At 43.7% G+C, this 27795-nt stretch overlaps 3 protein-coding genes across 7 annotated transcripts; 1 reads left to right on the forward strand and 2 right to left on the reverse strand.

Annotated features, from left to right (window-relative positions):
* Positions 1 to 211: 211 nt before the first annotated feature.
* Positions 212 to 23770, reverse strand: galnt1 (UDP-N-acetyl-alpha-D-galactosamine:polypeptide N-acetylgalactosaminyltransferase 1). Of its 4 annotated transcripts, XM_061290167.1 has the most exons (16): positions 23105 to 23769; positions 15134 to 15178; positions 12785 to 12872; positions 11542 to 11647; positions 8240 to 8392; positions 8007 to 8175; positions 6119 to 6285; positions 5218 to 5345; positions 5066 to 5145; positions 4825 to 4995; positions 4177 to 4294; positions 3911 to 4091; positions 3468 to 3607; positions 3298 to 3396; positions 3039 to 3173; positions 212 to 2184 (listed from the first exon to the last, which is right to left on the reverse strand). In XM_061290167.1, exons 5-16 carry the CDS (start codon positions 8376 to 8378, stop codon positions 2038 to 2040), a joined length of 1674 nt encoding a protein of 557 aa, XP_061146151.1. In that variant the 5' UTR covers positions 8379 to 8392; positions 11542 to 11647; positions 12785 to 12872; positions 15134 to 15178; positions 23105 to 23769; the 3' UTR covers positions 212 to 2037. The 4 variants fall into 4 exon arrangements, with proteins under 4 accessions (XP_061146151.1, XP_061146153.1, XP_061146154.1 ...); XM_061290169.1 differs by lacking the exon at positions 12785 to 12872; XM_061290170.1 differs by lacking the exons at positions 12785 to 12872; positions 15134 to 15178 and having other exon boundaries at positions 23105 to 23770.
* Positions 18750 to 23092, reverse strand: LOC133161583 (E3 ubiquitin-protein ligase TRIM35-like). 2 transcript variants are annotated; one of them, XM_061290173.1, is made up of 2 exons: positions 20420 to 23092; positions 18750 to 20314 (listed from the first exon to the last, which is right to left on the reverse strand). In XM_061290173.1, the coding sequence occupies exons 1-2, from the start codon at positions 20855 to 20857 to the stop codon at positions 19484 to 19486; spliced, it is 1269 nt and encodes a 422-aa protein (XP_061146157.1). In that variant the 5' UTR covers positions 20858 to 23092; the 3' UTR covers positions 18750 to 19483. The 2 variants fall into 2 exon arrangements, with proteins under 2 accessions (XP_061146157.1, XP_061146156.1); XM_061290172.1 differs by having other exon boundaries at positions 18750 to 21869; positions 21946 to 23090.
* A 1836-nt stretch (positions 23771 to 25606) lies between the features above and the next one.
* LOC133161587 (INO80 complex subunit C-like) lies at positions 25607 to 27365 on the forward strand. The gene is made up of 5 exons (XM_061290179.1): positions 25607 to 25885; positions 26171 to 26293; positions 26377 to 26488; positions 26674 to 26741; positions 26811 to 27365. Exons 1-5 carry the CDS (start codon positions 25712 to 25714, stop codon positions 26940 to 26942), a joined length of 609 nt encoding a protein of 202 aa, XP_061146163.1. The 5' UTR covers positions 25607 to 25711; the 3' UTR covers positions 26943 to 27365.
* Positions 27366 to 27795: the final 430 nt, after the last annotated feature.

The following is a 27795-nucleotide window of genomic DNA, read 5'->3' on the forward strand; positions in this document are numbered from 1 at the left end:
TGATGTTTTTTTTTCTCTCAATTAAAACAAATCAATTAGCCAGTTGGTTTTATTTATTTAATATCTATTATCAGACAAAACCAAATTGTGAATCAGTCACCTAGGCTATAGCAGAACGAGGACTGCGGGCCGCGTTCCAATATGTTTTTGTGAGAAACAACACGTATTAAATCACTCTTGTGACTGACAAAAAATAAAGACACACATGTGATGGTTGTTTTTGTCAGGTCATGGAAATGCCTTCACTTTTATTTTCTACATTTGGATGCGTTCACTGTGGAAAAAGCTGCACGTGTCAGCACATTTCAGTACAATCCAAACATCACAACAAAACGTCCTCTCGGCCACATCACAGTCGCTCCCTTGAACCGACGCTAAGATGATGATTTCAAAGAGTGTAAACACCGTTGCTCTGTTGGGAATCATTCACTCATTCACTACTCCTTAATCATTTGACGGAGATTTTTAAACAGTGGACCAGAAAGTCGACAAAAAAATAATAATAATATTATTATTATAATAACGTTGTTTGTGTAGTAGGCTTCTGTCAACTTATTAGTAAACTCTGGACTGAAGATCTTGAATTAGCAAAGCAGTCCCAAACTGTCACACTGGTTAATTTTTAGTAAACTCTTCATGACATAAAAATCTCTCGTGATTATGCAATAGTGATGAAGGAGTAAGTAAGGAATGAAGGATTCCGAACATCCCTTGAAAAACTTTCATGACATCACACAGTCGCAGTGATATGTAACACATGAAACATGATGGTCGTTAGTGCCCAACATAAACTTTGAGATATGATGTAAAAGTGGAGTTAAATATGACAAGGTAAGATATTATCACCTTCCTAAAATAACAGCCAAAGTCATTTTTTCAGAAAGAATCAATTACTGATTACTATGTTTGTTAATAATTCCATTTCAAAGTGAGAATTGAATATTCTGTTGAACTAAGGATATCAGTCACTTGATCAGAAGTGGCCAGCATCATGAAATGTTTCAGGCAAAAAACAACTTTGGCTATAATGTGAAGAAGGTGACAATCTGCAAAGTGTCTTTCTCTCAACTCCTTTGCGCCCTTCGACAGACTTTGTGGAGAAATGTGTTGAAAGCAAACAACTGGAAGCAATAACTTGGAAGAAGTAACTTATTGGGGAAATTGTCGACTAAGATGGAAGAAGGTCGTTCACACACTCCACACTGGAGTGTTGCCTTAAAACAGGTTTCCCCAAACGGAGTCCCAATCCTTTATTAAGTCAATGTCAGTGAAGTCAGTCATATTTTGTTTTCTTAACTGTGGCGTAAGCTCATTCATGGCATCTACTTTAGTAACTTGCTTAATTCGGCTCCAGCTCAGCTGCGACCCCAATTAAAACTACAGTGCTGTAGATGTGAGGAAGCCTGCTTTAATGGAAGCAAACCGGGTGCGTGTTTGTGTGTGCGAGCGACCTTCCATGCTAAACAGGACGAGAGACAACCGTGTAAAAACACGACCTAGAAAAGGTATGACATCACAGATACGTTATTTGTCTTCTTAATAAGATGACGTTTGGTCCCACCCCCCCTCTGCCCCTTTCTAATGTGCGCAGTCACGTCAGTCCGTAGGGTGTAAAGACAACGAGAAGACACTAGAGGGAGACACACTGTAAGGAGGCACACAATGGAGAACAAACCTTCTTCAAAGGAGTTCACGATCCAGAACAGAATTAAATAAAAAAACAAACATTCAAGTCGCACACATACACGCACGCAAATTAAGTGCACACGCTCCATAACAAGAGGCAGTCAGTAAACCTAACATGATGATGTGACAGGTGGGCATCAGTCGGTCGGTCGCTGAGAATATCCAGCGCCCCCTGGTGGGAGTCTTTCTCTCCGCCTTCCTCCTGAGGATGCGACACTGTTCCTCGAGGTCGTACCGTCCCAGGCGTCCTCCTCACACATCCACACGGAGCCCTTGTTTTTATTCTGTTTTGTTTTAAACGTTCCACCCCGGGGTCCGGCCGCTCCGCTCCGTGTGTGTGAGTGTGCGCCATCAGAAGACCTCCGGTAGTGTGATGTTGCGGAGCAGCCACTGCTGCGAGCGTGAGTGTGTGCAGTCTCTGACGCTGGGCACCTGACTGTCCTCCTCGCTGGCCTTGTCCAAACATTGGTTGCTGTTGACGTGCATCAGGCTCAGCTTCTGCACAACATACATACACACACACACACACACACACACACACACACACACACACACACACACACACACACACACACACACACACACACACACACACACACACACACACACACACACACACACACACACACACACACACACACACACACACACACACACACACACACACACACACACACACACACACACACACACACACACACACACACACACACACACACACACACACACACACACACACACACACACACACACACACACACACACACACACACACACACACACACACACACACACACACACACACACACACACACACACACACACACACACACACACACACACACACACACACACACACACACACACACACACACACACACACACACACACACACACACACACACACACACACACACACACACACACACACACACACACACACACACACACACACACACACACACACACACACACACACACACACACACACACACACACACACACACACACACACACACACACACACACACACACACACACACACATTTGGTTTGCCAACAGAGCCTGTCCTCTAGCTCAAGAAGCGCGTCAGTGTTTGCGCTCTCCTTTCACTCTGACATCTCCCGGCACGCCTGCTTGTGTGCGATCTGCTCGACAGCACAAAGATGCAGTCGAGTGCGAGTGGATGGAGTGAATTTAGAGTATAATGAATTCTTCCTTGTGTTCATAGCCAAGCTAAGTTCAGCTAGCAAATAAAAAAAGGCGGCTGAACTTGAACAATTGATTCGTTTAGCTAAATTGTTGATGTGAGTGTTTGATGATGTCATAGGCCACAAGTCTCATGGACTCACCACGGGGTCGTACTCCCACAGCTGATTGCCTTTGAGGTGGTGACACTTGAGCATCATGACGGGTCCGTTTAATTTGGACACGTCGAGACACAAGTCGTCCGTTCTGATCTCCTTATTGGCCGTGTAGGAGAACACCTGCAAGGCGCACCAAAAGCTGCTTACGTTGACGCCTTCAGCAGGTTAAAGACATTTTGTCACCTCAGCGTCACCCACGCGTGCACATTATTTCCCATTTTGAGGAGAATAAATGTGATTTTACCTGGTTGCCGCCCATGCCGTGGCAGTTGAAAATGCCAACCTTCTCGTTCTCTTTGCGGGCCATGTTGTCCAAACATTGATTGGTCTCCACATTTCGGATCTTTAGATAGAAAAAAAAATACACAGACATGAGATGATTCAATCGTAGCGAGTGTGTGTGTGTATGTGTACCTCTCCGAGGGAGTAATAGTGGCGGGGAATCTGCGAGTCAGGATAGACGTGTTCCAAGTACCAACTGAAAGGTTTACATTGAAGCTTCTGTCTGAGAGCTGAGCGAGACGTGATGTCACCGTAGTCCACTTTGGTCACGCCTGAAGACACACACACACACAAAAACAACTTTATTTCCTTCTTTTGGAATCGTCCGGGAGGAAAGCCCGTCCCCGGCAAGACCAAGATGGCAGACTTGTGCAAGTCTGACTTTGGGAATGCTACTTTTCAAAATCTCTCCTATGCCAGAGTGCGTGTGTGTCTGTGTGTGTCTGTAAGTTAATTGCTGCTCCTAAGCGTGAAATTACTCACGGCCCCAGTCCCGCACTATTGAGCCATCACAGTGATATCACACTGTCACCAGGTTAATGGATAAATCACTCTTGCTGCACACACACACACACCAGGCGAGATGATGTAGAAGAAGTTTTTAAATTCATCCATCCACACTTCAGCCAAGCGTCTGTTGTTTTTGTTGATGATCTGCCCCGTTCCTCCAGGAAAGGTGTAGGGCGTCGCCTTTCGGAAGACGTGGCCAACGTGCGAGCACGTGACGATCTCCAGGGTCCCGCCGCACTGCCAGATCTGTGAGCGGTGAACGTAGCGTGGAGGTTAGAGTGGACGTCAGTGCACTTGTGAGTGTCGTCATGTCGCGGGTGTGTCCGCTCACTCGGAAAGAGATTTCCAGATTCTCGCCGCCCCAAATGTCCATGCCTGCGTCATACGTGCCGATCTCCTGAAAATAATCTCTGTCGATGGAGAACAAGCCTCCTGCCATGGTAGGAGTTCTGGGAAAGCAAAGTATTTCATTTTCAGCATTTGTTGTCAATGATGGCGTTAGGCAGCGGTTGGTTGCATCAGCGAGCTGAGATGTTCGATAGTCTGAAAACACACCTTGTCAAAACAAATCAGGTAAGAGGAGGAAAATGTTCTCTACAAATAGCATTAAGATGCAGGAAACATCAACATGGTTCAAGTCCGTAAGATGTGCAGACAGATAAGTCCCCCATTTCGTGTTGTTTTCCTGCTCTGTTGCCGTGACGGTGGCGTGTGCGTTTAATAGCGCTGCGACGACAGCCCGCTTCCCACTTCTAAAAATAATTTCCTCTCTCGCACAGGGGCGTATTTTTCTTGACGTCCAGGTTGGCTTTAAACAAAAGACAGCGTCGGTCGGGGTGCTGCCGTTTTAATTACGAGGGAAAATAACACAAGATATAAATAAGATTAGCGGTGCCGAGTTGAAGAGTGAAAAATGCGATGACTAAGATGTTGAAGCTCACAGGATGTGGGCTGTGTAGAAAGTGATGAACTCAAGCACCTGACGGGAAGCGTGCGGTCTCCTTTGCGGCGGTCCATTTCTCTCTGGGGCACCGGGTACCATCGGAAATTGAGCTTCCAGTTGAAGCCTCCGTACGTCATGTCCGAACCCGCCATGTACTCAAAGGTGTCGTCGCTGATCACGTCGATGATAGGGCACACCACAGTTTTCCTGGTGCGCGTGAACAATTTGCCCAATAATTAACATGAGCGCGCCCCCTACAGGCGAGCTTGCTGCTTACTTGTCTTGTTTGATGCGAGCGAGCAGCGGCTCCAGCCAGCCTGTCGTGCATTCACAGTGAGCATCCAGAAAGGTTATCACCTTTAAAAAAAACCGGTTTCTCAGATTAGATGCGGCGCGGTTCAACAGAGGCGTGGATCAGGTCGCACGAACCTGGCCTGTTGAGATGGACGCTCCTTTGAGGCGAGCTCGGATGAGACCAGACCTCTGGTCCATCCTCACCACCCGCACCGGTACCTCCAGTCTTCGGACATATTGCTCCAACGGTCGCTTTAGGAAATCTAACACACACGGGGGAGAGCACACATTTCTTAATCATGTTTTGTATAGAAAAGGAAAATGTCATACTTAAGAGAAAAACAAAAAGATCTGGTATTAGATAAGAGAGAGTGAAGATGAGATTTTAATTGCAAATGTAACACACAAAATAGCATCAACATTAGACTTGACCAAAAAAAAAAAAAAAAAAAAGACAAGGAACTAAAATTGAACTCTACATTTGGATGATAACGATTCACTGGATCCGATGGTGACATTCGATTTTAAACCGGATAAGACAAGACGAATTTTTCTTATGATAAGAACAACGTCAAGGGAAACATTGACTTTCCTTCTACAGGCCGATACATGAAAAAACGGTAGACAAACCAAAATAACAAAATGACCGCTTGGCAGCGATCCAAAAAAATATCAGAGTCCAAACAAATCCACAACATCCACAGGGGTTGGATTACAGGCAACGGCGGCGGCGGCTCCTTCTTTATATGGCGCAGGCGGATCAAAGAGAACACGTGCAGACAACACAAACATCTTGACCTGCGCCAGGGACGGAGCGCGCGGTGGCCGCTGCTCGCGCGTAACAGCGGAGCGTAATCCCTGCTATTGACGAATTAAAGCCCTAATCCCCGTCGCCAAACCGAGATTAACCGGACCGCGCAAGGTCGCGGAGGGGGCGTGCTGGAGACGCTGCCGACTTTATTGACCATCACAAACCTGATGAAAATCACACCGTCGCTTGAGAAATAAAAATGAGGCTCAAATGAAATGTGTGTACCTCGCTCACTGGCGTCGTCTACCAGAACAATCTCCTCCAGGAGCGTGTGGGGAGAACGGTCGATGACGGAATGGACGGTCCGCAGCAGCGTGCTCCACGCCTCGTTGTGAAATACGATCACCACGCTGGTTCTGGGCAGATTGTCAGGGTAGAGTTTGTTCTTGCACCTACAAACAGAATATACGACACTTTTAGAAACGGCAAAGAGAGCACAGAATCCACGGCAGGCATTACGGGAAGGGAGTGATATATTTATTTTGGGGAATTATTATGTCAGTCGGGAAAAAAAATAGAGTCAACGATCTCTGCAAGCGTGCCCTAAACAAAGTCAACTAAGGGTGACTAATAAGTGAGCAAACAGGCAGATAGTCCCCCAAATTAGGAATATGCAAATATGTAGGGCAGCGTGATGACAGCTGGCTTGTGTTGCTCATTATTTTTTCCTCTCTCTATTTGTTCACGTGGATTCATACAGGATCCGTCCGATGTTTTGATATGGATTGAAAACAACGCTCATATTTAATCGTATGTTTGCAGAACTCTAATTGCTTACATCAATGTGATGAGATCTTCAAATAATGGCGTGCAAGAAAGTGCAGGACCTTGAGCCCTGGGATTTACACATCAAACATTTTATAATTGTCTTAGTGGGGGAAAAATGATTTTACTTTGTAGGACTCTTGAGGAGGAAGATAGACAAGAATAAAATGATTGATGAGCCAGAGAGAGGGGAAAAAAAAGTCAACACTGATGTGAATTTATATTAACATGCAAAATTGTATTCTACTGGGTGACTGAGTCAGAGAGAGAGCATCTGGCACACAATCTGGGTCAAAAAGTAGAAGCCACAAGAGCTGATATTAAAACATAAGTCGGCAAATCTTGGACATTTTTGTAATCATCTCATAAATCCAGTGCAGAGTGGCACCAACACATTAGCATTTGGAGTTTCATGAGACTGACTTGATTGGAAAACTGGAAGACGACATGTTTCGACACACGTCAGCCTGTCGCCCACCGCGTGTTGACTTTGCTCATGAGTGGCATTTATGCTAATAGGAGGGCGAAGATTTGTACTCGCTTCGAAAAACATGATGCGGTTGCAATGTAAAAAAAAAAAAAAAGTGTTGTTTTTAAAATGTGATCATGGAAAATGGTCACGTCACAGATCCACCCATCGTTTGCGCACACGAGCCTATTACTCCCCCCCCCCCCCTTTATTTCACTCGGAATGGCCCTACCGACAACCGTGAAAATAAACCGCCAATATCGTCAAGCTCTTCAGTTTGAGCTAACGGTGACCTACGTCGAATCCATTCAACGCTTTCCTTCAACCAGACACACGCGCGCCGTGTCGATATTGACTCGGTCTTATCTCCTAATTGGAAAAGCGGATAGACGGTGAGAAGGCTGAGGGAAAACAAACCTTGTAATCAACTCTTGTCCAAAGACTTCACGGATCAATGTCTTTTTTGTAGTCTGTTGAGCGCGTGTGTGTGTGTGTGTGTGTAATGTATATTCTTGCATGTCAGTCAATATTTCTATGAAAACCAGCACTGTTTGTTCATGTCAGTGTCTCTAGTTAAAGAGGCCACAAGTCCCAAATGCAAGTAAACAGTGAGTAGGATGTACAGATTTGTAAAGCAGTATTGGAGTTGTAGTATTGGATTTTTTTTTTTCAAGTAACAGTATGAGTACTGACATAAAAATACATCACCTGGTTTTAGAACAGCACTGTGCCATACTGAGAAATGTTTGCTACTTTAGTGAGCAACAAAAGCATGGTAATATAATAATAATATAAACACAACTTTTGTTCCAAAAAGAACCTGAGACAGCTGAGGGCAACACGAGAAGACGGCTAATCGCGCGCATGCGGGATGCTCACCCCTCGAGTCGGACGTCAGGTAAAGAACGATTGAGTGCAATCATCTCAGATGCCATGAGGTTGAACTGGTTGATCTTAAACATCTCCTTCATCTTCTCCTGGTTCTCCTTTGGGATCACCACAGGCTTTCCCCCCTCCCCGGGCCCGTCCCGCGGCCTCGTCAGGGGGTCTGGAGAAGATACAAAGAGTTGTTGAGTACGTTTGACGGGTTCTCCGTTGACATGACTACTCACCGTCTCTACCGGGCAGTCCTCGCTCCTTCTTGTCGTCGCACTTGTTGCACTCGCTGAAGTAGAGCAGGATGAACATGTCCAGCATCACCCACACCAGAGAGGTGGCCAGGACCACTTTGCAGTAGGCGAACCTCCGCATCCTGCTAGTGTCACCTGAGACAAAGAAAGCAGTCACTCGACCCATTTCTTTTCTTATTTCTGCTCCAAACTTAAAAAGAATATTGCTGCAAACATTGGCTGTGTATCTGTTTGGCAATTCAATTTTTCATGTGTCAAAGAAACATTTAAATTCTTCGGAATACACGCTAGCTAGCAAGGCTAACAGAAAAAAAAAAAAAAAAAGCCTTCAAGTGAAGCTTTACACTTTTGGGAAGAAACTGACAACATGGTGTCAAGCATGTGAAAGTAAAAAGCTCCAGGTCAGTTTGCATGTCGAATCTGACCGAACTCTTGCGCGGTGTAGATTTGACAGACTGCCCCCACGGCTCCTCTAAATCTAACGGGAAGCGAGTTACAAAACCGAAGCCCTCCATGAATTCTTTTTTTTTTTTTTTTTTTAAATCGCTAGTTCAAATAACTAAAATGACTTTTCTACAGTTTATTTATTTGACGCCATGCACGATGACAAAAGAAAAATGAACTATAAAGAGAGGATCAGGCAAAATGAATTTGTTGTTTATTTTGCCAACGTACAACACGGAAAATCAATGTGCGCCAAAGCGCCATCACGTACGCGCACACACATTTATGCCCAAATAACCCAACGTGCACACTTCCCAACGCGGCGCGAGAGAAGCTGTGACAGTAATTGCTTTTCTTTGGCAAACAGCGTCAGACAGACAGACAGACAGACAGATAGACAGAGCCACATTAAAATTCCTCTGCTCTCCTTTCCGCCCGCCTCTGCTGCAGCACCATCTCTTCCACTCTAACGGACTCGCCGCCTCAGTCACCCTCAGGTTACACGGCAGTACGAGCAGAAGGAAGAAAATTAATTTGGCTACGGCGATTTCGCTCTCGTCGCTGGGAGACACACACACACACACACAAAAAAAAAGTGTTTGTGCATAGCTAACTTGGTGGCGGCCTCGCTCAGTTTAGCTCGGGAGGATGTAGAACTGCAAAGCAGCGTTTTTAAATTCCACCTGATAGGATTGCGGTGCGGCAAAGTGCCACGCAAAGCAGAACGATAGAGTGAAGATCTGCCTCGTCCTTCCGCCGCGGCCAAAACCACTGAGAGTTGTGAGTGCGGCACTTCTACAAGGGCAAAACTAAACTTTGTGCTGATTTTAATTTTAGATTAAAAAAAATCTGCTAATGAGTTATACAAATGTGTGGCTGTGGTTGTGTTGTCATTTGGATTCTTTGATACCAGCCAGCCTTTCCGTGACATGAAACAAAACCCACGAGTCTGCACTCTATCTTCCCTCTCCTCGTCTTTTATATCCCCGCTCATCTGCATTTATCTTTCAACCGCCTCACACCTTTCAAGAGCCGTTGCCATCGTTACTTGTGTACAATCTCCCCTTTGCGCCCTTCGCTGTCTCTTCCAATGTTATTCTTCTCCGCGACGCGGTCGGTTAACCCGGCGTTAGATGTTGCGCAAGCGGCGGGTTAGTTTTATTTATCGTCGAATGACTGTAGACCGCTGATGACTGAAACAGAGCAGTATGGAGGAAATGAAAGAGAACAAAATGGCCCTGAGGTTTGTATTCAAGCGCTGATGTGGAGTAGCTTGATAACAAAGACGCTTCGGGCTGGGGTCACTTCATAAGAAGGCCGTGACCTTCACGGCAAAACACACTGCAGGCAAATAAGGAAGAAAAGAATAAAGGAGGTCAGGAGCGGATTTATCCCCATACAATGATTATATAAGTTGAACTAGCCATGAATTTGATTTCAGATTCAAACATGATTAACGGCGTTTCAACAAAGTTAAGAAATTGCCTATATTTCCCTTTTATTGCAAATTGAAATTGTTTATCATCCTCCTTGACCACTAGTCGTTGGCATCGGCTCTGAGAAAAAAACAAAACATTTATCACTATAAAAAACACGAGACGGTAGAAACGCACACTATTTATACCCATTAAAACACTGATGAGAGAATATGCACGAAAAAGTATCTATTATTCAAATTTAGCCTCACCAAAGATAATGAGTCAGACGAAAAAAAATAACAATAACAAAGCGGGAAAGTGCCCACAAAAGCGAAAAACAGCTCCGATTGATTAGCAATTTAAAGCTTGGCATGAGCACCAAGTGGAATTAAATACTCCAATCAGTCAGACGTTCCCAGGCAAAGTCAATACGTATTACTGTCAAAGAACTAAACACCCCCACCAACATCGCACAATTCTTCTTGCTGTGCTGCAATAGCTCCTCTTCCCATCATTATCACGAGAGTAAAATGATCAGTATAACAGCAAATAAGAGCGAGAGTGCGCTAAGTGGTGTAAACGCCCCCCCCGCTCATAAACACGCGTCCATAATAAGACGTTGGAAACAGCAGGTTCGTGTTAGTGTGTCAGCTGTTCTTCAATTCGCCGGCTACTCCCACGCACTCGGGAACTGCCGGCAGGATTTAAATGGCTCTCGTATCAAAGCCGGACTCGCCGCTGACCACTCAAGTACACTACCCTACTGGGTTTATGTCACCAAAAATGTTCCCTGACGTGACTTAAGAGCATAATAGCCTTCTACTAATTTGATTTTTCCAAAGCTATTTTAAAAGCACTATAGTTGAATTGAGTTTGAAAAAAAAAAAACAGCCGCACCCAGGGAAGAACAACCAATCAGAGACGGCGAGAATGACAAATGATGTTTGCTGAGGCCTCGCAGGCACACTCATAGCGGGAACAGCCCACGGTCTCACGCTGACTTGTTACTTGGGCTTTGGGAGTTTTGCTGAAAAGAAATGTCGCAATATCCTAACTGTAAAAAAAAAAGCGCATCGCTCATTTGTCAACAACTGGACAAAAAGGCAAGCAAACAGAAGCAGAGCGACGTGATGCGGCATCAACATTTCTGCTTTTTGATATTTTAGTAAATTACACACACTCCTGAAAATAAAACTTATAAAACTTTTAGTACAATGGTAACACTCAGTTATGAATAAATAATTATGAAGACCGTAGCAGTCATGGTTAATGCTAATGCTATCTTAGCATGGCTAATGCTATTTTGTTGAACCATTGATATGTTTTTTTTGTAATTTGTAGTTTTCTCTGCTCTTTCATAATTTATTATGAATCACCATGTTCAAATATCACACTATAAATTCTCCCTTGTTCAACTCATACCTGTCCAGGGGGGGGTCACTGGTCAGATGCAAAAGGGCTCCACCAGCAAAGAAGGCAGAGCGTCAGAGATCCCACTTCCTCCTTTTCTCGTCACTCCAACATTCTCCTGGAGTAGATCAGACAGAAACAAAAGCTAAAGAAACTGCTGCAAAGAAAAAGAGAGCGACGCACATTTGACATATGCCGGCCGGTTACACGACACTGATAGCTATGAGTGACAATGACATTGTTTTGATACGGTCTAGATTTTGAGCGTTGCCATACCAAGAACTGAACCTGTGAAACAGGATTGGTGCTCGGACTACTCCCTATGTTAAGCCTGAGTCATTTGCTGCGCTTGATGAGTCACACAAAAAAGTAACATGTAGAAGAAAACAATATTCTATGTAAGGCTTGTTAACAGAGCAAGCGGTTTCATTTTCACATTCAAGCCCCAAAAGACACACAGGAAGAGCGGCGTGAAAACGCCCGACTCGACCACCTGAAACAGATTTCCTGCTTGTGCTTACCGAACACATCTCTTTTAACTGTCAGTGTCGCAACGCATATTCGCCCCTAACCGACACTTCCCTTATCGGTGGGAATGTATCCAAACGTGGACCTTGGAAAATCTGCAAATGTCAATCATTTACAACTTTGTGTTCATCAGATATCAATCAGCCTTTGTCCTTGGTCACACAAATACAGACGCTGATGAAAGGCAGTGAGAGAGAGATTGACAACTCAGTGCTGCTCATCTCACTGGATTAATCGTCTATTTTTGAAAAACCCACAGAGAATGAAGATCAGAGGCAACGTGACTCAGTGTGGGCATGGCCCGTTTAGTATGTGTGTGTTCAATCTAGTTCTTGGCCTACTTTAAAGCCAAGTCATCATTCTGGCATACTGGGATTTTTATATTGCCAGCCTGTTACGCGTTGTATTACAAAAAGCATGATATCATAAATCTCTTCCTGTCAGCCCACACATTGGCTATATGAGCGAGCAATGCTGCGGTGCGGGTTGCGTTTTCAGAATACCGCCAAAAGGTGTGTGTGCCTGTCCTGTCCCCTTTCAACCAGAGTCACGACCGCATATTTTAAGTCAATGAATTGTTTCGTATGATTGTAAACAATGTGCACGCACACCGCAACGGTGCTCAATGTCAGACTTGTGCTGCAAGAATGAGCAAGTGAGAAAAGAAGTGACAGCACGAGCATATTTGACTCTGTAAACATGCTAACACAATAACGCATGAACATACTTGCAGAGCAGAGCAGAGCAGAGGCTTTCCTCCAGTGTAATGAAACCTAAGCAGCCCATCTGTCTTCGGACCACTGCCAAGCAAGCATCTGGGATTGGGAGGAGGGAAAAATGTATTTCTGTGATCTTCAGCCAAATTAACCTGAAAATGATTTCACTGAGAAAAGTCACGGCTTATGTGAAGAACGTTGGATACCATTGGCGCGTATTCAAGTTTGCCGACGCCGTAACGCGTTCTTGTATGTGTTATGCGACACTGTGTGGAACATATGCCGTAACAGAGGGAGACGTAAAGTGTCATCTCTGGTGTTCACAACAGCAAAGTGCCATGTGGCCCTCCGCCTCTGCCTCCGACGTGGGAAAGGAAAACCACGCTAGGCCCGCAGCAGCGTATGAACTCTATAACACCCACGCTATGCTAAAAAAAAAAAACAGACCGATGGAAAGCGGGTGGGAAAACAAATGACAAGCGTATCACAGGGCAAGTGTGACAGTAAGTTGACAGTTCTGACCCGGGCAGCAATAAACAGGAATTCTATGAATAGAACTGGAGGAAAATTGGGAAGAAGGAGGCACCTTTCTTTGACCTGCCACTTTTGTCTCACAGTTTCTGCACCAAAAGGGCCACAACCTGTTGTGCTTCTACGAAGGGGCCACGGGAAGCTGTCACTAATCTGGACATAATCTATCTACCCAATGAGGGAGGCGAAGGTTGGAAGAGGAACAAACAGTGACTGCGAGAGAGACCCAAAAATGACAGGCACGAGGGAAAGAGGTACCAAGAGAAAGATAACCGCTTCCTGTTGACGCAGGGTGGAAAATACAGGACAAAGAGCAACAAGGCCACTCGGCCGTTTTTTGTACAAAGCAAATTGGGCCCGATGCCAATCTTTCCATGTTACTTTTTAGCCCCGGTCGAAGGAGGAAATACTTGATTTATTTTTGTATGCCTGACTGTTCGGGATGAAATGATGGAGGCAGTAGCAGCAGAACTAAATTCATTTTAAACTACGGATGCCTTTTTCCGCTAAAAACCATTTAGCAGTGTGACGCAGAAAACGAAGCTTCAAATTTGCTTCATGAACCAGATGGAGGGGCTTTTGACTTCTCTGAAAGCACACTGACAAACCAACAGTGTTATCCATAGAGGAGTCCAAAAGTGGTTCATGAAGCAAATTTGAAGCTCCGTTTGCCTATCACTACTTACTATCACAATACTTGCGGTGAAAGAAAATAATCTATTGTTCTGTGTAATTAGAAAACAATATTTGAAACAAATCATGCCCATCCCCAATGATGCATCCTCAAATGTCAGTGCGGATGTGAGTGTGTTCATTTGTAATTTATTCATGCTCGCATATCTCCTCTGCTGTTCCTGTTGTGGTAATAGGATCAAGAGTTTTTCCACTGCCCCAAGCTGTGAGCTCAACGCTCCCGGCAACATTTTCGATTCAGGACAGACTTCCTCGTGATTCGAATCAACATTTCATGCAATGGGAAATATGTGTTAGCTGCGTTAGCTGCAGTGACATTAATGAACGTCAACAAAAACTCGTGCAAAGTAATATAAAAGATCCAAATCTGAAAATGGCGAGCAGTAAAATATTTAGTTCCTTTGCATTGCAATTGTTTGTGTTGGTTTCAGTTTATGCGAGCGTCTCACTGCTTCAAACGGCAAATGTTGCTACATGTATGTTACATCACCCATCACAGCGAATTGAAGATAAACATGTTTGACATCCGGTTAAAATGTGCAAAGCGGGCCGCGCTTGTCTGAAGACAGCTTGTGAGAGAAGAAGCGGAAGGGATAAAGATTTCTGTTTACGTTTTTTTTTTTGTAATCAGCATCAGAGCCACACAAGATAACAGTCAGGATGGAAATATTCCCCGAGATGAAAATGTGACAGAACAAATGTTTTGGTCACTGCTCCCTAAGCTGGCAGAAAAATCAGATTTCTTTTTTTTTTTTTTTAAATACGACTTGCTTTGTGCTAAATTTAAAGCAGCACTTGGGCTGGTCTCAGTTGACAGATGTAATTCATCATTTACTTCAAATGATTCATATTTAGCACTGTAGCAGTCTAAAACGATCTAACCAGTTAGTCTTTTTTTTTTCTTTATATGCCGGGCTCTTGTGACACCTCCCTCGTGCCTAATTAGAAAATTGACGTGCAACTACAAAACAGGCGTGACTTGGTGAAGGGTGGCCATCATTTCCGTGAAGTTTTCATGAGATGTTACTTACTTACATAAAGACCCATTTGGAAAATATTGCACACTTAAAATGTGAATTTAATTTGTGTCGAGGATCCAAAAGTCATAGTAATCATCACCGGTGGCTGGGGCTCACCTTCGCTTGGACTTACAGCTTCTGAAGCTGTGAAGACGAAAGGCTCTGTGGGGAAAATGTGTACGAGGTTAGATATGTAAATATTTTTAAACCATTCCTAAACATGAAAAGAATATAACTCCAATTCTGTGTGTATTGACGGGAAAGTCTCCATTCTAACAGGCAGAGACAAATGCTAGAAAACCACTCTTAAAATATCCTGACCGAAGGCAATTTGATATGTGAGCAGCAGAGCTGCGGAGATCCCGTTGAATAAAAACGACCGGTGGAGTGTGCCGGGTCATCACAACAGGGTTGTGTAATATACCGAACGGCAAAAGCCCTACAAAAGCCGGAGAGCATTTTTCATCTCATCACATCTTGTGTATTAATATGACAGCATCTGTCGGTCAATGGTAGTCAGCGTGGTTATGTAACCGAAACTGTCTGCATTGACCACCACTGGGCCAGATCTGGTCCATGGGGCTGTGTTTAAAAAAACAAAACAAAAAAAAAAACAGACACTCAATAGGCTATTAGCAGTTGCAAAATGCACAATCAATCACGGGACAAAGACATAAACATACGCATGCTACTTCCTTTTCACAGCAGCACATCTCCAATATTCCATTTAAGCAGGTCCATCATGAGGTCGATATCATGCCCACACACAAGCTTTGATGAGAAGCACTGCTCTCCCTTCTAAATGAGCAATAAGCAAATTCATACAAATTCAACGCCAGCGGGCAAGCTCCAGTATGAAGCAATGACATGATGCAAAAAAAATAATGTATTATGTAGTATTTGATTTCAGGGGTTTGTCATGAAATATGGATTACTGCAGACAGAAGCTATTGGCAGTGATTCTTAAACACAAGCTTGGTGGAAATTTATAAAATACAAAATCGCCACAGTTCCAAAGGGCCATTTGCGCCGTTGTGGGAGTGGACGCAGCCAGATGTTAATGGCTGCTCTCGCCACGAATGAATAAAAGGCCTATGTGGGTCCAACAAGGAAAGTTGAATTTTGGCCACAGCTGGGGTCTTTTTCCTCTGCTCTCATCGTCTCTCCTTCTCACTTTCCTCTATGTAGGAATCCCGCTGACATATATTGTTTAAAGTAAGGCTAAATGGAAAGCGATTAAAGTTACCAAAAAGACACATGAGGAGCTAAACAGCCTCGTGAGTGTACCTTGGAGGAGAGTAGTTACACAATGGAAAGTAGTTGTTTGGGTTTACAAAGCCTAATTAGAAGCAACGCAGGAGAGGTAAACAAAGGGAACACTTGCTAATTAAAAATGGTTTGAGCTATATGGGGTCGAATATTATAGCTTTTGAAAAAGCTTCCCCCCCCCCCCCCGGAGAAATGATTAAACAAAAATACAGAAAGTTTATTGGCTTTGATGGAGACTGCAATGCAATTCTGCAAATATTGTCATACTGAAAATGTAGCATGAAAACAAAAAGAATTAATTTCCAATAGGTTTCGATTAGAACAAAAGTACCGACGGCGAGTGTTTAAAAGCTGTCAGCCAGCTACCAACACGATTCGTTTTCAGCTTCAAAGTGAGAATTGTGAGCCAAATCTCAATAAATCCTCTCGGGCTTTTCCAGATTGAGCTTCTGTGCAGATAAGCAGCGGAGTGCCTCGGTGTTTGTTAAGTGTTCCTGCTCCTGCTGCTACTGACAAGCGAGTTTCCATCTAACCCCGAGCGGCACTTCCGCCTCTGGCCTTGACCTTGGCGTCACAAGATGGAGCTCTGCAACGTGGCAGCTGCTTAACAGTCACGTTGACTCCAAAATATGACTAAAAAAAAATATTCTTTGCACATTGCAGTCAAGTCTGGTTATTAAATTGAATATTGTAACTAGCTGAAGCTAGGTGAAGCCTTTCATCATTACTCTGAGGCAAGCTGCGATAAATCCCGAGATTTATGTGAGAGCTTTAGTTCTGAGACGCTTTGTTTCCCAAAAGGGCCACGACATCAACGGAAGTAAATCAGAAGCATGGGAGACCACACGGGCTTAAATTAATCAGCGGCAACATTAACGTTTGTGGAGAAAGCCGCACAGAAATGGCAAAATGGAATCGACCAAAAACAGAAGGTAATTCGATTAAAAAATAAATAAATAAATAAATAATTTTTTGATAGAATTTAAAATAGCATTTAAATATGATGAATGAAACTCAAAGTGAGTGGAAATGCACAATGCATGGGATTGTCTTATGAATTCCAATTTCTTAATTTTAAATCATTTTATTTTTTGCCTTAAAGTGTAATAATAATAAATCCAACTACATTAACTCATCCCACAATTCTCGCAGTACACGTGGACAGATTAGAGCAAAAGTATCTCGTGATGGGTGTGTCTCAGAAACGTGAAAATAAATCATGACCTCAGTGTCAATGGGAGCGATTCAAATGGGCACGCAAGCGTTGAAGGTAAACGGAGACATCTGTGCGAACGTGTGTGTCACACAGCCTTTACTTTCGCCCAGAGTCAGCAGAAAGTGGATATATTCTACATACAAAAAAAAAAAAAAAAAAAAAGGGGGGATGGGAAACCGCAAGGCTGTCGCTATGGAAACTATGCCATTTTCCAGTCGGCTGCTATCTCAGGAATGAAACAGCTGTCGTGAGCAACATACAGATGTCACGAAGCAGGAAACCCCATGCAACTGGAAAGGGTTACTGGGCGTGACCTCGCCTGGCAGTTGATCTCCACCTCGGTTCCCACTCTTCAAATGTTCCATTCGAAGCCGGCGGCGTCATATTCTGTAATGCGCATTCGTCCGTATGAAGTCATGGGTTAATGAACTTGTCAGTCATTTGATGACATCTTGAGCAAACGCTTCACGCATGAAGTGGCCAAGCAGAGTTGCGGTGACTCCAACTGGCCGTTAAAAACCAACGAATGTCCACATGGAGTCGTTTGTACGCGTATTGGAATATTTAGCTGGCTGATGAGCATTAAATTAAACTGTTAAACAGTCAGTCGATAAGGACCAGCTAGGCAGGGGATCAATACCTTTGTTACTTCACTGCTGGGCTGTCACGCCGACACAGCAGCATACAAAGAGCAGCCGGACCAAAAACGACAGCTAGCTAGCTAGCTACGTGGTGCAAACACTGGATTCTTTCTGGATTCTACTGATGGGTCAGAGTATGACTACAACTTTAAATGGGACAGAAACACATACACACCACAACTATTGCGTGGTAAGCAGGCTGAGTGCACAAATAACGAGGATGTAAATGTTGACATTGGCCTTTAGTTGGCTCGAGCCGAAGAGGGAGCTGGAAATGCTCCCTGGTGGCACTGGCTGACCCACTTCTACGCAACTCTACCCCTGACGTGACTCGGAGGAAAACCAGAGGCCACACACACACGCGCACGACTGCAAATACACACACACGCAAGCAAAGCTACTGTACAAATACGGCTACAAACTTACATGCGCACGACAACACAAACTGCTTGATAGCGATCTCTCCCGGCTTCTTGTCCTTGTTTTCTTTTCTCTTCATCAGACCATCAGCCCTTATGATCCCACTATCTGATTTAGCTAAAGAGCCTGCATCATCCAATGTCACGCCAAGACTATAAACAACTGTAAACATTTTTTTCCCCCCCAATACCAAATGTAGACGTTTATTGGTGCAAATAAAAGATACATGCCACTCAGCGCTGATTGAATACCAATTAGTAATCTTAACAGTGGTTTGCTTCCTTTCAGTACATCATTGCAAAAGCATCAGAGCCATCCCATGAATCAAATGCACTTATCACAGTTCATGGAAAAAAAGAAGAAAAAAAAAAAGAAAAAACACATGGCAGTTATAAAGTTTTATGACGGAACCTCTGATCCCGCAATAAACCTTATCTTTATTTATCTTTGTCATTCTTTCAGTTTCGAGTAGAGATGCTGTGCTTTAATTAATAATTACTAGCGTTGTGGTCCAAAAATTAACACGTAACTATTTACAATCTTGTTTTTTTTTTTATATATACAATACAAAGTATGGAGCATTTAGTTGAGTGGTGCTTCCCCTTTTTAATGACAAAATGACAAATGGTAAACTCATGAGCCAACAGTTGCGACATTGACAATGTAATCACATCATATTCTTCAGCTTGCTTTCGCCACACACTTTTTAATAGTCTTAAACAAATACAAATGATAAATGGTGCTCGTTAATTATCTAACAAGATCTCAAACATTTTCCCCACCTTCTGCACCGGCACAACGTTAACACTACGGAGAAGGAGCCATCATCATGTGGGAGATTCTAATTTCGCCAGTCTCGCGTCGTAATGACAGGAAAACATTCACATTCACAAACAGTCACAAAAAAGATCTCTGACATCATCACTGATTTTGAATCGTAACACAATGCGGAACTGGAAGTATTTTCAGAGGATTTTTATCCCTGGTGAAAAAGTAGGGGACTTTATTCACATCGTCGGATGAAAGTTTCCACTTGGAAATATCTGCTTTACGCAATAAAGTATTTGTTAGAGATTCGGTGATTGAAAGTGATTTTTCGTTAGTGTCCACGTGAAATCGGATCCTCTTCAGTTTCACTGACGGATACCACGTTTCGGATTGTTTTGAAGAAAGTGTGTATTTATCATCTCGAAATGTGATCCAGAACCCGTATAGGACAAAGGACTTTTCCCACACCACCCCCAGCCGCCAGTCAGTGTTGTCTCCCACCTCAACATCCCAAATGTTCATCCCCGAGGTCAAAGCAGAACCTAACACAATGTACTTCCAAAGCATCGCTGGATTTTGGGCACGCTGCTGTTCTGCATCAGCACTCACGCTGGTCAGATCTTCAGACAGACTGAGTTTTAGACTGGCTGTGGTAGGGTCCAGAATGACGGGACTGTAGGAAACAATCTCCTTCATTTTTTCCCACGCAGTGAACTTGAGGTTGCCCACGTGTTTGGCTTCATCCAGGAGAGATCCCCTTGGGAGCTGCTCGGGCTTGTCGGAAGGCTTCTGCATTCTGGTCATCAAAGTCTGGAAGTTCTTCATGAGGGAAAGGTCGTCAGACATCAGCTGCTCCTCTGCGGTTTTGATCATGTCTGAGAGAGTGGCCATGTTTGTGCTGAGAGCCTTAATTTTCTCCTTGATCATCTGAGTCTTGTTCCTCTCTTCCTCCCTCACAGCAGACAACCTGGCCTCCTCCTCAACCTGCAAGAAGTGACGAAGCTCCTCAAAATTCTTCTTAATCTTGCTTTCCACCTTCTCCCTCTGGACCTTGATGTAGTCTGAGAATTTATTGCAGCTGTCCCTTACCTCGGTATAATCTTTCAGTCTTTTCTTTGTATCCAACAGGACTTCCTGGAGTTTCACTTTGTTACTTTCTGCAACTTCATCAATGGGGCGGACCTTGTGCCCATCGTGGATTTCTGAATCTTTGCAGATGTGGCACACAAGCTCCTGGTGGTCCAAACAGAAGAGTTTGAGTTTCTCTTTGTGCAAGCTGCAGATGTCCTTTAACTCGATTGAGGCGAGTGAAAAAGCCTCACACACGTTCCTCAGTGACAAGTTCATAGGCAAATCCATGGAATTAACCTTTGTTCTACAGACTGGACAGGAGTGACCGCCTTTCTGCTCCGACCATTTCTGGAGACAGTCTTTGCAGATGCTGTGAGTACACGGCAGCATGACAGGATCTCTAAAGATCTCCAAACAGGCCGGACATTCGAGACTGGCCTCAACGTGGCTTGCCATGGTCCTGATGAAGATACTGCCTCACCCTTCAAGCTTTCAAATGTTCACTCGCAGACAGCCTCAGTACGTCTGCCTGAGTGACTAGCGAAAGGATCGTTTTGTATCCAAGAAGTCCGAGAGTCCAAGTCTTGCTTCCTGGACTTTGGCTTTTATTGTCAGTCTTCAACCCATGACACATTGATAAGACTAACCTCATCCACATATATGGCTTTATTATTGCAGAACTACAGTGTGCCTGGTGCCAAAGTGCACCGCTAAACGAGATAACGACCCAGTTCAGGGTGTGTCAGGGCAAAGAAATCGCAATTTGGATATAAAAATAATCGTTCAGCTCTCCTCCCACCTCACAACAACAAACACACAGAGATTAAGAATGCGACAAACAAGGAGCTAAACACGCTATGTCCATCAACATTAATTGATTGAAGTGGCCGGCTAAAAAAATTGGCAGGGATTACCTTTTCATCATTTAATGATCCGCTGGTGCTTTGCAAGAATGATTAATAGGCTGCCTGCTCACCAACGTCTGAAAGCAAGTCCAGTTCAAGTCCCCAAGCGAATAACAAACTTGTTCATCTCTCAGACAGCATAACAATTGAATAAACTTCCCAAAGCATTTAAAATACAAGTAAAAATGAAGGACTGTTTTACACTTTTTGATGAATGCAAACACTCAAATTTACTGCACACAAATCAAGTAACAAACAGCTTATTTTAATTTACAGCCACTTGTTACGTTCTCGTATTTACCCCCAACAAGGCCAAAGCTTATAAACACTAACAACAAAGCGTGTGTACTTGAGTGTGTGTGTGTGTGTGCACGCAAGTAGCTCTGATCCCGCTATAGTCCAAAAGTTTGGAACAATGGCATTCCTGTGCTGGTAGCTCCAGGTGGCTGTGGAAACCCAATCTTAAAAAGCAACCCTTGCTGGCACACGGAGTGGCCGGCCGGGAACGCTGCAGCCTCCCTCCGGAGCCGTGCCAGAATGGACCTATTGTTATTCCTGGCAAGCTGAGAGCAACAACAAAAAGAAATCAACAAAATTGCCACGGATGACAAACAAAAGTTTGCTGAGACTTTAGCTCACTTTTTCAGAAAGCCACGACTGTTGAATGAACAGCAACAGGTGGATAGAAAGGTTCATTGTACCTTCTGACATCTAATTGAAGAATATAAAATTGTCATACTTGTGTAATCAACAAAATAAGTGCACCCCGAAGAACTCTATGGTTGGAAACGACTGACTGCAAGCAAGCAAATATGCTGAGGCCAGAACACACTGTCAACACACACACACACAGTGCAGGAAACACATCATGTCCAGTCCACGGCCTTGAAATGAGGAACATGAATCATTTCCTCCTTATGCCGGCTAGTCATGCCTTCACACAAGTCTCAGATGCAGCAAACATCATATCAAGGCTCATTATGGATCCTGTGGCAGAATATTTTGACACTACATTAACAGCGATTTGGCATCTTTGCTTCAAAGAACATGATAGATTGCCGTCATCATTTGCAACGATGAAAAATCCATTTTCCAGTCACTTAATTTCAGCCCTGTTAGAACTAACAAACCAGTATAAAGATCTCCAAGTGGCTATTCAATAGAACGTAGTACCGAATTGGCCCGAATATAAGATGACCCCGATTATAAGACGACCCCCTCTTTTTCAACTCAAGTTTGAAAAAAGCTTTTGTCTAGACACCAAATGTAAGACAACCCCCCCATTTTTCAGTTTTATTTCAATGAAAAAAAAAAACACATCTTATATTCGGGCCAATGCGGTAAATAAAGTTATGGTACACAAAATATTCATTAATACAGGATGTGGTGCAATGATAACAGTGAAAAGATATATTAGAAGTAAGTTCAAGGTTCAGCAACAAATTGTGCAGTATTATAGCAATTTTAACAATAACGGAATTCATGTCCCATCACAAAGCTGCATCTGTTTCTGCCATTATCAGCAAGCAATTTTTGGGATAAAGTACTTTAAATACAGGCATAATTTCTTGCAACAAATCTGACAGGTAGCGTCGTGGTCATTTAAGGCTGAGTTAGCAGTCAGGAAAAAGTGACAATTTGCCTTTTAAGGGTGGTCGCATCCTCCCTCCCTTAACTGGGCTGCTTCTGTCAACAAGAAGCCCGTCCTCGGCTACGAACATATCACGTTCCCCGGCGCGTGGTTAATGTGGCGAGAACAGGGAGGCAAGGTCGTTCATGGAAAAGGAAAACAGCTTACCTTAATTTAAAAGAGTGACGGCGTAGCCCAAGTCCGCCCCAGCTTAGCTTGTGAGCCACAAAACTCCCCCGACTAGGGTACCAAGTGTCGGGGCTAAAGTTAGCTAGCTCGGTTAGCTTCTTCGGCTAACGACGGGGGGCGCGCTGCTCCTCCTCTTTGCCGTCGAACTGGTTACCGCATGAGGGGGGGGGGGAAGAAAAAAAAAAAGAAGCTTAACGTAAGGCGTGGGCCGTCACACACACATCTACGCGGGTGGCGTCCGTCGACTAGAGCCGTAACGAGTCGGGACATCCATGAGGGAAGACGGGCGGATACGGAGGGTCGCAGAGGGAGAGGAGTCCGCGGCTGACTGAGGTCCGTCCCTCACGGCGGCCTGGGGGGCGGACGTGCAGACTCTGGCTGGCCGGGTTCTTGTGAGGGAGGGAGGGAAGAAAAGGAAGGATTTGGCTGCTGCTGCTGCTGATGATGTGCGGAGCGATGTGCAGGCTGCCAGCATCATTGCTCATCCCTCCCTTCGCGCTCTCAACCCGGAAGAAAAAAAAAAAACGCATGATTGAGCCCATAATCGGATTCATATTTAAAAAAAAGAAACCTATCTATCTCACTTATATGGAACTGGATTTGAGGAATTCCATTTAGACTCTCCCCATCCATTTTCCATACTTCACTAGGATAGACAAAAAGATTCTGAAGGCACAGAAAAAAATGTTAAAGTATTTTTTTTCTGTTATTTGCAACAATTGACAATGCAAACTTTCTCACAACGACCCTAACATCTCTATAACTCACTTGAAAAATCTAATCTTTTTGAGAGGGGACGTAAAAACAATCCTGAGTGGTTCAGATAATGAATGGATGGATGAAAGTAATAAATAAACAACTGATGAACCGTAGTTTTGTAAGTGTGCAAACCAAACCCTCCTGTAACTTGTTCAGAACTATCCAAATTGACGATTATCTAAATAAAATAAGGGACAAACTATAATAACCTTATAAAACAAATAAAAAATAGGACCAAATACACACTTCATACATAAAACCATGCAGGAAAAACAATTATGCATTCGAAAGAGGCCTCCTATTTTGAAGTGGGCGGTAGAGACTTAAAACGGTCTTTTGACATTTCATAGAAGAGGCGCGGACTATCCATCCCTATTATAAACATTGACACACATCCAGCATGAGTCAACACGCAGATCAATAGATGGCTTTAGGCCTTGGCTTGTATGTTTGCCTCCTGAGTCACTAGAGCATGAAAAAGAGACAAACCTTTTACATAATGTGCTTTTAAACGTAACCTCATGTACAGTATGCGTGACGAATCCAAGCGAAGTGCCGTCGCTCGCTTTTGAAGGACGAGATAACCCAAAGCTCACTATGGCATCCGGCGACAATTAAAACTGTCGGCTTTAGCAGAGCGGCAGCAAAATGAAAGCGATTGTTCAAACTGATCCTTTGCTTCCCTGGATTATCTTGTGTAGGTGGTATTTTCATAACGAAAATCTGCCGTTCCGTATGAAAGTTAAACATCATCCATAATACATTAGCATTTGTTTTCCAACTGTGCCCAACTATATATCATTTATTATTCACAGCAGCACGTTTAAAAATGAATAAGGCACCTTCTAAAAAAATTTGCTTATGAATCGGCATTTCGCATGCGATTTTCGACTCAAAAGTTTCTTCTTCTGTATTCACACTCACACTGAGTCACACTAAGTCACCCAAATGACAGCAGTAGCTGTCCGTTAATCAAGGTCCCTGCAGTTGTTAAGGGATGCTGTGTTGAATTTAGATGTGGTGCTTCATTGTAGTGTGAGTCTGAAACCTGACAGGTTCTTTCCCAAGTGCAGGGTTATAGATACGCTAAAGGCGCTTTGCCATCAGAGGTGTTTGTGTGGAACGCTGTCAGATTGACAAGAGAGGGCCCACATATAGCTCCAAGGCGTAGCGTCCTACTCTAACCAATCGGCACATTACCGGAGGCAGTCGAGTATTTCAAAGCTGTCCTGACAGGTATGGCTTGTTTTAGTTTATCTCTCGAGTTTGCTTTAAGCGAGATGGACTTGTCTTGTTTAATGTTTTACGGGTCAAAGGAAATGTCACTATCTTGCTGAACCACACCCACTTGGTCAGTTTACTTACAATTTGCACAGTAAAAAAAATGAAACAAAACAAAAAACAGTCATTTGGAAAAACATTAAAATTAGTGTCATTTAATGCAACTCATTTAATTTACCTTACTATTTTATATATAGTCAATGTTGTGGTACATTCCTTTAGATGGCAGCAGTAAATAAGAAATAAACTCTTGGCTAGTGGGCGGAGCCTATCCCACTGACTGACCACGCACCTCCCCAACTTCATTTTTTTTTTTAATTCATACAACTTAATTAGTGTTTTTTGTTATGACCGTAGTGCTTTAAATCTAAAATCTCACGATATTAAATTACTGCACATTAAAAAAAAGCGTGCTGGTGTCACGTGCGCTTCAACGGAAGTTAAATTAATCAACATCCGGGTGAACTGTCATAGAGCGGCTTATGCTAATGCTACTGCTCATCGTCGAGTGAGAACACAGCATGTAAATTGACTGTATCACAACACATGGCATCTCAGATCCCGATTACGATCAAGAGCCAGCAGTTGGCCGCCGGCCCTGCAGCACTGCGGGGGAAGAAACGTCCCGGTAGTCCGGCGGTGTCCGCCGCCCAGCCAACCGGCGGGGGCACCAAGAAGAAGAAAGCTCCGCTAATGATGACACAACTCGCACCGAATCAGGTAGAACCAAAGATGCGACGTAACTTTCTGCTCTTACACTTTGTGTGTATTTAGTTTTTCATTTCTCAGGTAAATAACACTCGACTCTCCTGCTATCACCTTGTTATCTTTCCACAACAATTGGAATGAATAACTTCATTTGTACCAATTGCACAATCATGTAATTTCGTGTAAATCATTGTTGATTAAATGCCAAGCCCCAAAGCCCCCCCCCATCTTACCTTACACTCTCTCATGATGTCATTTCCATTTCTGTTGACATTCCAAATTCTGTGTTCCAATCAGATGTCAGTGGTAGAAGTTGTCCCTGACATGAAGCCAGTTGGATTGGTGGAGAGCACGCCTTTAACAAGCACCAGCACAGAATCCACAGTAAAGCCACCACCTTTCAAGGACCCTTCATTTATGGTGAGTGCCATTTTGTTATTCAATACCTGTATGATCTTGTGGCCACATCTTAGAATGATGGTGTTATCTTTCCATCTTGGCAGCACTCTGGGATCGGCGGAGCGGCAGCTGGCAAAAAGAACAGAACCTGGAAGAATCTCAAACAAATTCTGGTTCTGGAACGTACTCTACCCTGGACGCTCGATGACCCGAACTGTAACTGAATCTCTTGATTTAATTCTACTCAGTGGTGATAAGTTCATATTAGAACCTAGAGAATGCAGAAGATTCATCGTGGTCCATCACAGTTTTGGTTTGATCATATTCAAACAGATTGAACATTTCAATAAAAGATTCTTGAAATAAAATACGAACCAATAATGTACCATTTCATTTTACAGACTACAACATTGATGCTCCTCCCTCTCTGAAACCATCCAAAAAATACTCGGACATCTCAGGACTACCCGTGAGTAACTTCCTGGCTCACCGTGCTGAGCCTTAAGAGAGTGACTTACTATTTCCTACTTTTGCTCAGGCAAGTTACACAGACCCGCAGACCAAACTTCGGTTCACCTCCACAGAGGAATTCTCCTACATCCGCCTCCTTCCCACAGATGTCGTCACAGGTTACCTGGCCCTGCGGAAGGCAACTTGCATCGTACCCTGACAGACAAGTCAGAATTGGATGCTTAAGATTGCCGGGAAATTCCCAACCAGAATGTGTGAATAGCACAGAAAGGACAAGAAGATTTTTTACCTTGTTTTGCTGTGTTTCATTCGTTCTGTTCATTTCATCTGTGTGTTGAATAGATGGCAACTGGGCAGTTGTGGTTGTCTTCCCTCTTATTCCTGCAGGCTTCGTCAGTTCATGCACCAAGGCGAGATGGGACACTTGCAATGCTATGTGCGCCCCCTGGTGGATCTGGTGAACGCTCACTGTGAAAAAATAAAACTGTACATAAGTCCAAATAAAACAGCCACTTTGGCTCTTTCTGCTGAAACAAGTTCACATCCATCCATGTTAGTCAATTTGGAATGTTTAGTGAATTGTTTCACAGTTAAAAAAAATAAATAAAAGGGAATTCCTGAATTTTGGTGTCGGTTTTAGGATTGTAAAATATCACGTGGAAAAAAAAAAAATCTTCACAGATCATTTTCACACAGAGGGACTTAATGGGTTTTCATTTAACATGTAATGGTTACGGATAATCGTTCCAATTTTTCACATCATACACCGAAAAGCAACATTTTACAGCATCCAGGTCCCCACTGTTAATGAAGTATTAGATGTTGTCGTTGGTTCCCACTCTTCAAATGTTCCATTCGGCGGCGTCATATTCTGTAATGCGCATTCGTCTGTATGAAGTCATGAGGGGGGGGGGGGTGAACTTGTCAGAATGAACTTGTCAGTCATTTGATGACATCTTGAGCAAAAGCTTCACGTATGAAGTGGCCAAGCAGAGTTGCGGTGACTCCAACTGGCCGTTAAAAACCGACGAATGTCCACATGGAGTCGTTTG

Source organism: Syngnathus typhle, linkage group LG10, assembly GCF_033458585.1.
Source record: "Syngnathus typhle isolate RoL2023-S1 ecotype Sweden linkage group LG10, RoL_Styp_1.0, whole genome shotgun sequence".
Lineage (NCBI taxonomy): Eukaryota > Metazoa > Chordata > Actinopteri > Syngnathiformes > Syngnathidae > Syngnathus > Syngnathus typhle.